An 11,289-nucleotide genomic window follows, 5' to 3' on the forward strand; every position below is an offset into this window, starting at 1 on the left:
TATATATATAAAAGGAAAAAGAAACCTCCAAGCCTGGATGGTTTCCCTGGTGGATTCTGCAAAATGTGTAAGGAAGAAGTACATGAATTATACACAACCTCTCCCAGGAAACGCAGGAGGGGAGAATAGCCCCCACCTCATGTGATGAGGCCATGGGTGCGCTGATGCCCAAACCCAGCAGAAAACCCAAGGCCAACTGTCCTCATGAACATGGGCTCCATGGACCTCAGCAGAGCAGTCACAGACTGAATCAGCCATGTGTTACATAGGAGAGTCTGCAGGGACTAGAGGGAGGAGACATGGTGTGAGGGCATGGTGGCAGGGAATGAGGGGCTGCCTTCATGTAGACTCACCTTTTTCACTAGGAGGCAGACGTGGTGACCCTGGATGGATCGGCTGTACAGGGAGGCGCAGGAGTCCACTCGTTCCACAACTGCAACAGAGCAAGTGGGTGAGGCCAATGTAGCCCCGAGGGGAGCAGAGTGAGAACCACGTGTGAGCAAAGACTCCCGCCTACCAGTCCCATCAAATCCCTTACCAGAAAAATGGTGAAGAAAGCAGATCTTTGTCAAAAGGTTCTGGAAGGACATATTAATGCCATCAACCTTGATTGAGCTCATGCTCAGGTCCCCAGACTCCAGCAACTTGGCAAAGGCGTCACTGTGGAAAAGACACAGGACAGGGAGGCTGACAACAGGCAGGGCCCCCAGCATCAAGGCAGACAATGCCCCCAGCTGTGGAGGTGGGACCCCTCCTGTGTGCCAATGACTTGGGAGGTCTCCAAGGGTCTTACGAGATATCATGGGCTAAACTGTGTCCCCCTGCCCCCGCCCCCTGCCCAATTCCTATGTTGAAGCCCTGAACTCCAGGACCTCTGAATGTGACTATATTGGGAGATGGGGGTCTTTAAAGGAGTGATTAAGGTAAAATGAGGTCACTGCCTTCATCCAACATAACTGGGTCCTTGTAAAAGATCAGGACAGAAGGACAGCCATGTGAGGACACAAGTTGGAGTCTACATGCCAAAGACAGAGGTCTCAGGAGAAATCAACCTGCCAACACCTTGATCTGGGCTTCCAACCTCCAAGGCTGTGAGAGAGAACTAATGTTTGCTGTTTGAGCTGCTTAGCCTATGGTGTTTGTTATGTGGCCTGAGCTGCTAACATGGCAGAGGAGCCGGACTTTCTACACTACCTACAAGCTGATCATCCAACCCTATTGCCTTTTCACACCTTAGGTCAGAGGACTTTGTGAGGTAACTGCACAAAGAGAGCCTCACACAACAGTAAAGTGGGGTGGGACCCACTCTGGCTGCCCCATGGGACTTGGGGTGAAGGTGGGAAGGGAAGGCAGGTGGGCTCATGCACCTGTAGCACGGAGTCGTGATCAAGTATGAGGTGCAGCTGAAGTGCAACTTGAAGTCCAGCTTCTCGTGGGTAGAGCCCTCGTCGTTCTGTGGGAGCAGTGATGTAGGGTGAGTAGGGAGGAGGGGCTGGGAGAGTGGGGTGCAGGGACTATGCCTGAAAGCTCCGGAGCAGGGTGGGTGGGCAGTGGGGGCCAGGCTTTGAGCTTGGAAACAGGATGACTAGAGAAAGGGGCAGGGTCTTCGAGCTCAGATGCATCCAGGTGACCTGGGAGTGGCTCATGCAGGGCCTCACTTGCTCTCTGGACACCCAGCCCTGGGTTCTGGGTGTGCTTGCAGTGGTGTGGGGGTGAATGCAGGCTGTTCCACTACCTCAGGCCCCGCATACCTTAGCAATAAATGACAGGGTTCCCTTGAGTTTCTGGGCCATGATGATACTCTGAATGGTGAACACAAACTGAGCTTCGTTGGAGATGCCTGGTGAGGGGGGAAGAGAGAGAGAGGCGGGCTGGCCTGAGAAGCTGCATGAAGCCAGCCCGCCGGAAGCAGGTGAGTGGGCATCCCTAGGACCGAAGGAAGGAGGTGTGATAAGAACGAGCTCAAGCCTGAGAGAATGCCTGGCCTCCACTGAGCCCTGGGTGTCAGCCACTGCTCACCTGGAGGCAGCTGGAAAGGCACGGGGACGCCGTCATGGACAGAGGAGCCCTCTGGCCGGGCCAGTTTGGTGTTGAGTGAGTCCAGCACGTTGAGCTCCATGCTCTTCAGGAAGCTGCTGCTCTGGTTTTCCAGTACAATGAACACGGTGACCTGGCTGTCCTTCTGTAGGCTGCCCTGAATGTCGTATGTCTGCAAAGCAAGATCGGGCTGAATGGTTGTGGTGGGAGCCCATGGGACCCATTCTGGGCCAGCACAGGGGCCCAAGGGAATGCAACACCCATTCTATAAGCTCAGAAGAGCGTGAAGGAATGCTTCCCAGTCCTCACCGAAAATCTCATCTCCGTTTTGTCTGCAGTTATTTAGCTATTCCTGTCCTTCGAAAACAGTTTGCCATCCATCTGCCCCTGACCTCGCCCATGGTGAGCAGGCCTTGCTGTCACACATGTGACATGGGGTTCTTTCCAAGGGGGACGCACAGCTGGAGCCACGCATGCCCCCCATGGTGCAGCCACCTCCCCGTCCCAAACAAAGGGACCCCAAGCCACCCACCAGCACCTCTGAAATGCCTGCATTGCTCACCATTTTAACGTAGGAATTCTCAGCCAGGAGGGAGTAGCTGGACATGGGCTGGGAACAAAGGAAAACGATTCAGCTTTGGTTCACCAGAGCCTCAGCGTGCCCTCACAAAACGAAGTCGGCAGGAGCTGCCAAGTGCTCTGGGTTGAAATACTAGGATTCTGACATCTGGGGGGCAAGGAGCACCCCCACAGACAACAGAAGTTTACGCCCAGAGGATTCTGCTACCAGCATGGTGAGAGAGATGAACCCTGCCCTCCAATGTCCAGTCAGACCCAAGGGACCACCAGCCCACCGCCTAAGGCCCGACAGCCTGCCACAGCTGGCTCCTAAGCGGCAAGAGAAGTACCCCTCACCGGAAGAGGCTCATTGGGTGAGCCGTTCTCCACGGGGTCTGCCACCCCCTCGTCTGCAGGAGGCTTCTTCTTGGATTTCTTCTTGTCTTTGGGTCTCTCCTCCTTTTCCTTCTTATGCTTCTTCTTCTTATGCTTGGAAGGTTTCTGAAGCCAGAGCAAAGGTCAGGGTCAACCCCAAACTTCTATGGCGATGCCCTCCCCTCATGTACCCTGGCTGAAGACACAGGGACCAAATGCACCCAGGTAAGGGTCAGCTGTCAGGGTGGATGGGCCAAAAACTCCCCAGGGTCCACAGGGAATGGACGAAGCTCAGTCAGTACAGCTGAGATAAGAACCTGGGAACTCACTGCAGGACAGTTGCTGCTGATTTGGAGCAAAAACATACAGGGGAAAAGAGCAAGAATTCATCTGATGGCCCAGCAAATAGGAAACTCCTCAGAACACACCCAAGAATTGAAAACCTATGTCCACACAGAAACCCGCCCACATGTGTTCACAGCAGCAGGATTCACAACAGCCAAGAAGTGAAAACAATCCAGAAGTACTCCAGCAGATGAGAGGATAAGCACAACGCAGTCCGTCTGCACTGGAATATTACTCAGCCGTGAAAAGGAGGGAAGCACTGACCCATGTGGATAGTTTGAAAACACAATGCTCAGGGAGAGGAGCCAGACACAAGGGTCACAGTGTGTGACCCCATTTATGTCCGAAACAGGCAAAATCAGAGACAGGAAGTAGATTGGTGGTTGTCGGGCTGGGCAGGGGTCAGCCTTCCCAGGGTGGTGACTACTGATGGGGACAGGTTCTTTTTTTGGGAAGAGAGGATGATGAAATGTTCGGGAATTAGGCAGATGGTTACACAACTCTTAGAATGCACCACCAACCAGTACAGTGAACTGTTCACTTTAAAGGGTGAGCTTAGTTGTATGAGTTACAACTTAATAAAGCTGCCATGAAAACCAGAACCCCATAAACACAGTGACAGGAGACCCCCATCAGGTCAATGGCCCCCACTGGAGGGATCTGGGCAATAGGTAACCATCCTTCACCCCTGAACCTGGTCTCTCCCCCACCAGCCCTCAGTGTAGGTGCATGGCCCACCCCGTGAGAATGACTAGGTGGGAATCCTCACCTTCTCAGAGTCTCGCTCCTCTTCCTCCTCCTCCTCCTCATCTTGCTCTTGTCTCTTGGGTTCCTCATGCTCTTCCTCAGGAGCAGCGATGACTGTGCTCACTGCTGGCTCTCCCTTCAGGGAACATGGTGGTGGAGGCTCAGGGGTGGGTGGGGGGTGGAGGAGAGAGAGGGTAGCCAGGACCCAAAATAGGGTGTCCTCTATCCTTGTGCCCTGGCTACCCTCATACTGGGACAAACCCTGGGCCTCCTCTTGCGTTTGTCAGCACGCAGGTGTGTGACCATCAAGAAGTGCAAGCGGCTGACAGATGGGAGAGGAAGCCTGGTCTGAGACCACATGGCACTGACTGGGGTCACCGTATAAGCCCCCAGAGCCACAGAGCACCATCTACTTTCATAAAGAGACCGCTCAAGGCTGCTGCCAGACTCAGGGGGCACTGTGGATGGGGATGGGGCAGTGGCAGGCTCTGTATTGAGGGCCAGTCACCCAACCACTGCCACATTGCTACAGCCACTGCCTTGGTAAGGCATGAGGCATGAAAGCTGCCCAAATCTGGCTGGCCTGTGTGAGAGTCCATCAGGGGCCTGGACAGCCAGGAAGGCCCCAATGGGTGATGGAGGGGAAGGGCTTATGTGGGCAGCACGCAGAGAGCGTGTCCCTGCACTCCTTAGAGAGGCAGCTCTGCCAAAGCCATGAAACGCACCCATCCAGCTGAGGACCTTGTGGGGTCAGCACAGTGCACCCGTCAGGGTCTTACCATGGATGCGGCTGGGGCAGCGGCAGGCGGCGGTGTGGTGGACAGCCAGAAATCTAAGTCCTCGCTCTGAAACCACAGAAAGATGGGCCTGTGGCCAAAGCAGCAGGACAGGCCCCAAGAAAGCCTGGGTGGAACCTGCAAGGCAGCCCCCACCAGGCACAGGGCCACATGGATAAAATGCATGCAAACAGAAAGTATCTGGATGTTCCGCTGAGGGAGGCTGACAACGGTTCACCTTCCCCTGATCACAACAGGGAAGTCTCAGTGCCACCAATGGCTGGGTGCCTGCCGTCTCCCACACGGCCGCCCGCCTGCTCCGGAGGGAGGGAGGGAGGACGACGAGATCCACGGTCAGTCAGGCAGGCCTCACCTTCCGCTCCTTCTCCTTCCTTCTTTCCCGGTCTTTCTCCCTGTGCTTCTTCTCTTTCTTCCTGGGCTTCTTGCTTTTCTTTTCTGTGACAGGTGTGTCCTCTTTCTCAGGGGCCTTGGAGGTCTCGGCGTTTCTATGTTTCTGGACAGGCAGTTTCTCGCTGTCGGCTAAGGGCCTGGGGTGGGGTAGGGGCAGGTCACAGGAAAATCCGGGCTTGTCCTCCTGCGCTTGATCTCTGCCACCAGGCATGCGTGTGGCCTGTGACGAGGTCTGGAGGAGGATGAACCCTCTGCCACCCCTTCTGTCCACACTCGTTGTATAAAAATGTTAAGGGTGGAGGGGGATGGCAAGGACAGAGAAACATCAGGAAAGCCTAGGCCTGAGTCCAGCCCTGCAGGGCCGCTACCCAGGCCCAGTCCCACACTCACTTATCCAAGTCAATGTCCAGGGCTCTGTAGGGATCATTAGGGTCTTTGTCATCCTCGTCACTGGGCAGAGCATTCTAAGGGAAGAAAGAGATTTGGTGGTGTTCACCCAGCCCATTGGACCCTGCACTTGAGCCTATGAGGAGTCCCCCACCCCCACCCCTTTTCTTGGAAACAAACTCCCAGGTCCATAGACATGAGAGTATCTGATGGGCCCAAAGGTTGGAATGGGCCAGTACCTCCAGGCTACAGGAAACAGAGTGGAAGTGCAGGATGGGGGAGGGAGAAGAGACACCACACACACACACACACGTCCACTCATAGCTCAACACTCCCTGGAGTTTAGGCTTGGGCAGAGAACAGCACTGGCTTCGGCCTTCCTAGGGCACAGAGATAGTGGCAATGAGGTAGCACACGAGTGTAGCTCTCTGACCAGCTGGGTCCCATGGAGGCAGGAAGAAGCCTGTGTCAGGCTAAAAGGCTGACCTCGGGCATCTCCTCAGTGATGATGTCCACCTGTTGAGCCGGGGCAATGTCCTCGTCACTCTCTGTGTGCAGCGAGCTATGGCGTCGCGCCTTGCCCTTCTTCTCCTTCCTCTTTTTCTTCCGCCTGTCCTTCTCAAGCCGCTGCCGGTGCCGCCTCTCCTCCTCCAGCTTCACGTACTGCTCTGATGTGGGCAGCCCTGTAGGCATGAACATGGGCCTCAACCCCATCCAACTCCAGCCCCAGAGCCCTACATGAGCAGCCCAGGGCTCAGCAGAACCACTCTGCACCCTGCCTGCACTAGAGGGTGATGGGACATGCAGGCAATGCCCCTCGAGCCACTAGACTCGGGTGGAAGCTTTCTGAATGACAGTCAGGAACTGGGCTCAGGGTCTCCTGCCACCCTTGCCACCAGAGAGCTCCCTGTCCCTATGCCACCTACAGTCCCTAAACTAGTCAGACACTTGCCTGGCACCTTCAGGGGCACTGAGAGGTCGATCTGCACTACGGGTATGTGCTCCACGCCCGGTGCATCCTGGTAACGCTGCAGAGGCAAACAGCAAAACATCATTGGGCAGGATGAACGGTGACACCTGAGGAAGGGTTCACTGCCCGATGTGAGGAGTGCTAGTGACGACAACATGGGGAAGCAAGGGGTCCTCCTGGGAGACTGTCTACAGCATGAACAAGTATAGATTGAGACACAAAACTCCCATTAACTTTCTCCCTCTGAATCCCTTTTTTCCAAGTTAGGCAGACAACACAGGTACCCTCTCGCACCACAAGTGGGGAAGGGTCTGTGGGTCCCTTAGGAGGCCAAGCAGAGTCACCAAGCAGAGACCCAGCAAGCCCAAGAAGGGAAGCACCTAAGCCCACTACACAGAGCCACTCTCCTGTGCAGAGCCCAATGTGCCCTCCATTGGGAATCCACTGGGTGAAGGGTACCAATGAAAGCAGCCAGTGACACCCCCCGATCAACATGTAGAATGTTCTTGCCAGGCAGAACATCCCACGTGCAGTCCCCACATGCTGAGAGGCGTCACCTCTGCAGCCTTTCTGCCTGTTGGTCAGAGTAGCCTGAACTTGAGCACCATGTATGGGACTGCCTGTTTCCCAGAGTCCCAGGGTCTGGAAACCTCCTCAGTCCTGCCATGTCGATCTATAAAGACAGCCCATCACCGCCCTGATGGTGGCCCCTGGTCTCCCCAACAAGGGCCCCCACAGGGCCTGTATATGTCCCTGGAGGATGTTTCAGGCAGGCCTCACCTTTTGGGGGGACGGGGAACTTTTGATATAGAAGGGGTTGTTGGCCTGCTCCTGTTTCCGGGCTTCTCGACGCTGTGGGGATAAGATTCAAGGTCAGTGAACATGTGGAGCATAAGCCCTTGCTCCTTTCCAGCTGTGGGCCACCTCCATGCTGCAGCTCCCGGGTGGGGGCCAGGGTTCACCAGTACTTCCACTATGGGCCTTTGACCGACAGGGATATTGAGGTCAGCAGTGGGAAGTAGCAGGTGTGGGATAGGCAGCAGGTGGCAATAACCCCAGGAGGGGGTAACTACCATCTCCAGTGCAAGGACGAGATCTCAAGTGGGGAGACCCCCTCAACTCCAGGGCACAGCCGAGATGGGATCCAGGTCACACTGCCCAAAGGCTCAGCCTGGGAGGCCCAGGACAGTTCATAAGTGGGGGGCTGGAGGGGTTCCTGAGGTGAGGGGTAGTGTCCCTAATTTCAGAAAGAGGAGTCAGGTATGGTGGGGTGGGGAAACAGGGAAACACAGCCTCTCTGTACTTTCTTGAGCTGTTGTTATAAAGTTCTGTACCGGGAGACTATGGAGCTGACATAAGAATGCTGAGTGCACCTTCAGGGCCTTGGGCACCAGGTCAGGCCCCCATGGGTCTCTCTAGGGTCAAAGGAAGTTTCTCCTCACTGCACCAAAACTCAACTCTGGCGTCAAGGGTTGATTCAGCGCTCTGTGGAGGACAGTGGGACACAGCCTAGATCCAGCAGGACCATGCACGTCTGCCACGAGCTCGGGGTTCAGAGCCTGCTCTGGGCGGGCCAACTGCACAGAACCATGCCACTCACCCGGGCCAGCTCCTCCTCATCGGCCTTGGGTGGCTGCTGCTTGGCATGCCGCTGCTCCTCATCATGGAAGATAGCCTTGGGCATCTCATCCTCAGACTCACTATCTGAGAGCGGCTCATTGATCCAGGCATCCAGGTCCAGGCTGCAAGGCACAGCGAGGTCACACAGCAGCTCCAGCCTGTGTGCCTGACCCTGGAGCCTGAGCTACACCTCATGGCCCTCCCCATATTCTGGAGCCCCCAGGTAGGCTCACACCACCCCTGAGGTTTGTGGCAAAGAGTTGCCAGCAGACCCACTTCCTGGGAGTGGCACCGAGGATGGAGACAGCAGGGCCCCACAAGAACTGGTGAACTCTGGTATGGCCTACGTGATGGGGGTCCAGCCTATGGGAGCCTTGGATACAGGAGGCCCTTTTCTCCTGCTTAGACTCAGGTCCAGGGTGCAGTGCTGCTCCTACTGCCCCTCTTGGGGCCACAAACCCTGCCCCCCACTCCATTTCCTCTTATGAGCCACACGGCTCACCCTTCAGGGACCGGAACCTTCTTCTGGGCCTTGGGAGCCACTGGGTTCAGCTCCCCGGCAAAGAGGGCGCTCACTTCTTCTGCCACTGGCACATCCTTGGCCTGAAGCTTCTGGATGTGCTTGACCAGCTGCAAGATGCAGGATGCCTGTGGGGGCCATGGGGGAGCTATGGGTGAGTCAAGGAGCACAGGGCTCTGAAAGCCCGACAGTCACAGGCATCACTCAGACCATGCAGCCCGCGGAGGGACACTCAGCCACTTTGTCTGGCTCCCTGCTGAGGACACCTGTAAGGCTCCACAGAAGTCTGGCTGTGGAGAAGGCAGTCCTGGCCTCCCCCCCTTCAGCAGAGGTAAGTGTGGAACAAAACCAGGCCCACAAGCAAGATGTGTAGAAGGGGCCATGCCCAGACAGCCAGCAGCACTGTGGAGCTCTAACTTAGGGTTCAAGAATACAACCCACTGACCCTGAGTCTGCCGACCACACACCCTTAAATCAGATCCTATTTGTCCACACATTCCCCATAACTCTCGATGGGCTCCACCTGTGCCCCCTCAGAGGCGCTGCCTACTAGCACGTACCCGTTCTTGGACCTCCAGGTCTGCACTCTGCACAAACTGGGGCAGCCGCTCCACCATGAGCTGTGTGAGCTCCTGGGCTGCCTCGGCATCTGAGTCCCGCTCCTTCTGCTGCAGGATGGACGCATACAGCTTCACCACGTTCTGCACATACACGGCCTGGATGTGGCCTGGCAAAGTGGTGACCTTGGGCTGCAGCATGGCCTCCAGGGTCTGGTGGGGCTCCTGCAGGTGCCTGGTGGCAGAGAGAGGGTGAGCAGAGAAGGGGGGTCATGCGCTCTGCTAAAGGAGGGGCTGCTCCCAACCCCACCCAGCATCAGGGGTTGAGGGAGGGGATTTAAGGGAAGAAACCATGGCAACAATGTGACAATCACCGAGTAGCTAAAAAAGAAAAGAGTTAAGAGAAAAAAGCGAAGGACACCATTCACCAGCAAGAATGTGGTGATGGACAACCTGAAATGGACAAGAAAACCTGAGAAAAAAACCCCATGCACGTGAGGATGGTCACAAAGCTTCCAGAGACTTTTCCCTAATGAGAAAGCAGCAGGGATGCTGCCAGCGCAGCGGTGGAGCGCTCTGTGATGGGGAAACCAGGTTTGCAGACTAGGCTTTGGGGTGGCAGATGCCAGGGAGAGGACGGTCTGCCAAACACGTTCCCTCATCTTTTCTCCTCGTGAGCACAGGCCCCGGGAGCCCCTTGGAGCCCACTCACTCTGAGAACTCCCCACAGATCCAGGCAGCGGCGTAGAGCACCTCACAGATCCCATTGCGCTGGGTGCTACTGGCCACCAGGTGAGTGCTGTCGAGCAGCACAGACATCTGTGACACGGCGAACTTTCGGATGGCCTTCACTCGAATGGCCACGTCTAGCATCTGTGCAGCAATGAGGTGGCCATGGCGGGTGCCTTCCAGCCGGGTCAGCTCCACCAGGATGCTGATGTACCTGCAGGAGGGAGCCACTGAGACACGCCCACCAGGAGGCTAGTCCCTGTGTCCCCTGGCCTATGGCCGCATGGGGACGCACCACTCAAAGTTCGTGATGTGCTGGTAGTTGGACTGGCTACAGATGTCAATGATCTTTGTAAGCAGCTCGTCCCGGTAGGTTGTGCCCTCCGCCTTGTCCACGTGGGTCATCAGCTTCTTGACAATCTCCATCAGGTTCTTCTTAGACACCTGGGGGGGGGCGGGGCTTGTGAGAGAGGGGTTGGGCAAGGGAACACGGAGAGTGACAAAACCAACCCCAGAGGGGCACACACCATTCCATACAGGAGGTCGAGGGCCCGCAGCCGGATGGACTCGTCCTTGTCATCCAGACACTGCAGAACGAGGTCTTTGTGGGCCTGCACAGACTTGGGGTGCGTTCTCAGGATCTTGGACATGGCCAACAGCCCCAGGTACTTCACTGAGGAGACAGTGAGACACGGTTAAACCCGAACACACTGCAAAAGGCTTCAGGGCTGACACAGAGAGAGACCAAGTCTGCAGATGGCCTGCCACCTGGCCTTGACCACCTGGATACCCTGAGAACGTGTTTCACTGCTGGCCCCTTTCACTGCACCCTCCAGAACCCCCTTCAGGCCATGTCCAGCCTGAAGCCTGTTCTGTAAATGAAGTTGAACTGGCACAAGGCCACTCCTGTTACTTAAATGTTGACTAAAGTCGGCTTTCAAGCTACAAGAGCAGAGACTATGTGACTAAAGACTTACTGGCTGTCCTGCTCTAAACAAACAGATCTGAACTCAAAAAGAGTAGTCAACACGCCAGGGCCTTAGAAGCCCTGGCCACCACAGTCAGGCACTAGACGGTGTCACTGGCTGGGATCTCTCAACAGAACACATTTACAACAGAAGAATGCACACAAGACCAGCAGGGTTGCTACATTTACAACAGAAGAGTGCGCACAAGACCAGCAGGGTTGCTCCATGTCTGTCAGGAGAGACATCAAGGAGCTATGAGCTGCCGTATCTAATTAACGACAAAAAAGTC

General features: G+C 55.8%; 1 protein-coding gene across 1 annotated transcript in view; it reads right to left on the bottom strand.

The window, feature by feature from the left end:
• AP3D1 (adaptor related protein complex 3 delta 1 subunit) overlaps positions 1-11,289 on the bottom strand; it is a 32,301-nt gene that overhangs the window by 7,758 nt on the left and 13,254 nt on the right. The window contains exons 13-32 of the mRNA XM_015564666.1: positions 10,560-10,705; positions 10,328-10,476; positions 10,016-10,246; positions 9,307-9,538; positions 8,729-8,874; positions 8,207-8,348; positions 7,387-7,458; positions 6,589-6,664; positions 6,123-6,319; positions 5,640-5,713; positions 5,212-5,386; positions 4,842-4,907; positions 4,085-4,198; positions 2,953-3,096; positions 2,600-2,647; positions 2,020-2,209; positions 1,752-1,840; positions 1,368-1,453; positions 539-660; positions 354-433 (exon numbers count right to left, since the gene is read on the bottom strand). Of these exons, the coding sequence (XP_015420152.1) occupies positions 354-433; positions 539-660; positions 1,368-1,453; positions 1,752-1,840; positions 2,020-2,209; positions 2,600-2,647; positions 2,953-3,096; positions 4,085-4,198; positions 4,842-4,907; positions 5,212-5,386; positions 5,640-5,713; positions 6,123-6,319; positions 6,589-6,664; positions 7,387-7,458; positions 8,207-8,348; positions 8,729-8,874; positions 9,307-9,538; positions 10,016-10,246; positions 10,328-10,476; positions 10,560-10,705 (2,579 nt within the window). The remainder of the gene's footprint in view (positions 1-353; positions 434-538; positions 661-1,367; positions 1,454-1,751; positions 1,841-2,019; positions 2,210-2,599; positions 2,648-2,952; positions 3,097-4,084; positions 4,199-4,841; positions 4,908-5,211; positions 5,387-5,639; positions 5,714-6,122; positions 6,320-6,588; positions 6,665-7,386; positions 7,459-8,206; positions 8,349-8,728; positions 8,875-9,306; positions 9,539-10,015; positions 10,247-10,327; positions 10,477-10,559; positions 10,706-11,289) is intronic.

Source organism: Myotis davidii, unplaced genomic scaffold (genome assembly GCF_000327345.1).
Source record: "Myotis davidii unplaced genomic scaffold, ASM32734v1 scaffold198, whole genome shotgun sequence".
Lineage (NCBI taxonomy): Eukaryota > Metazoa > Chordata > Mammalia > Chiroptera > Vespertilionidae > Myotis > Myotis davidii.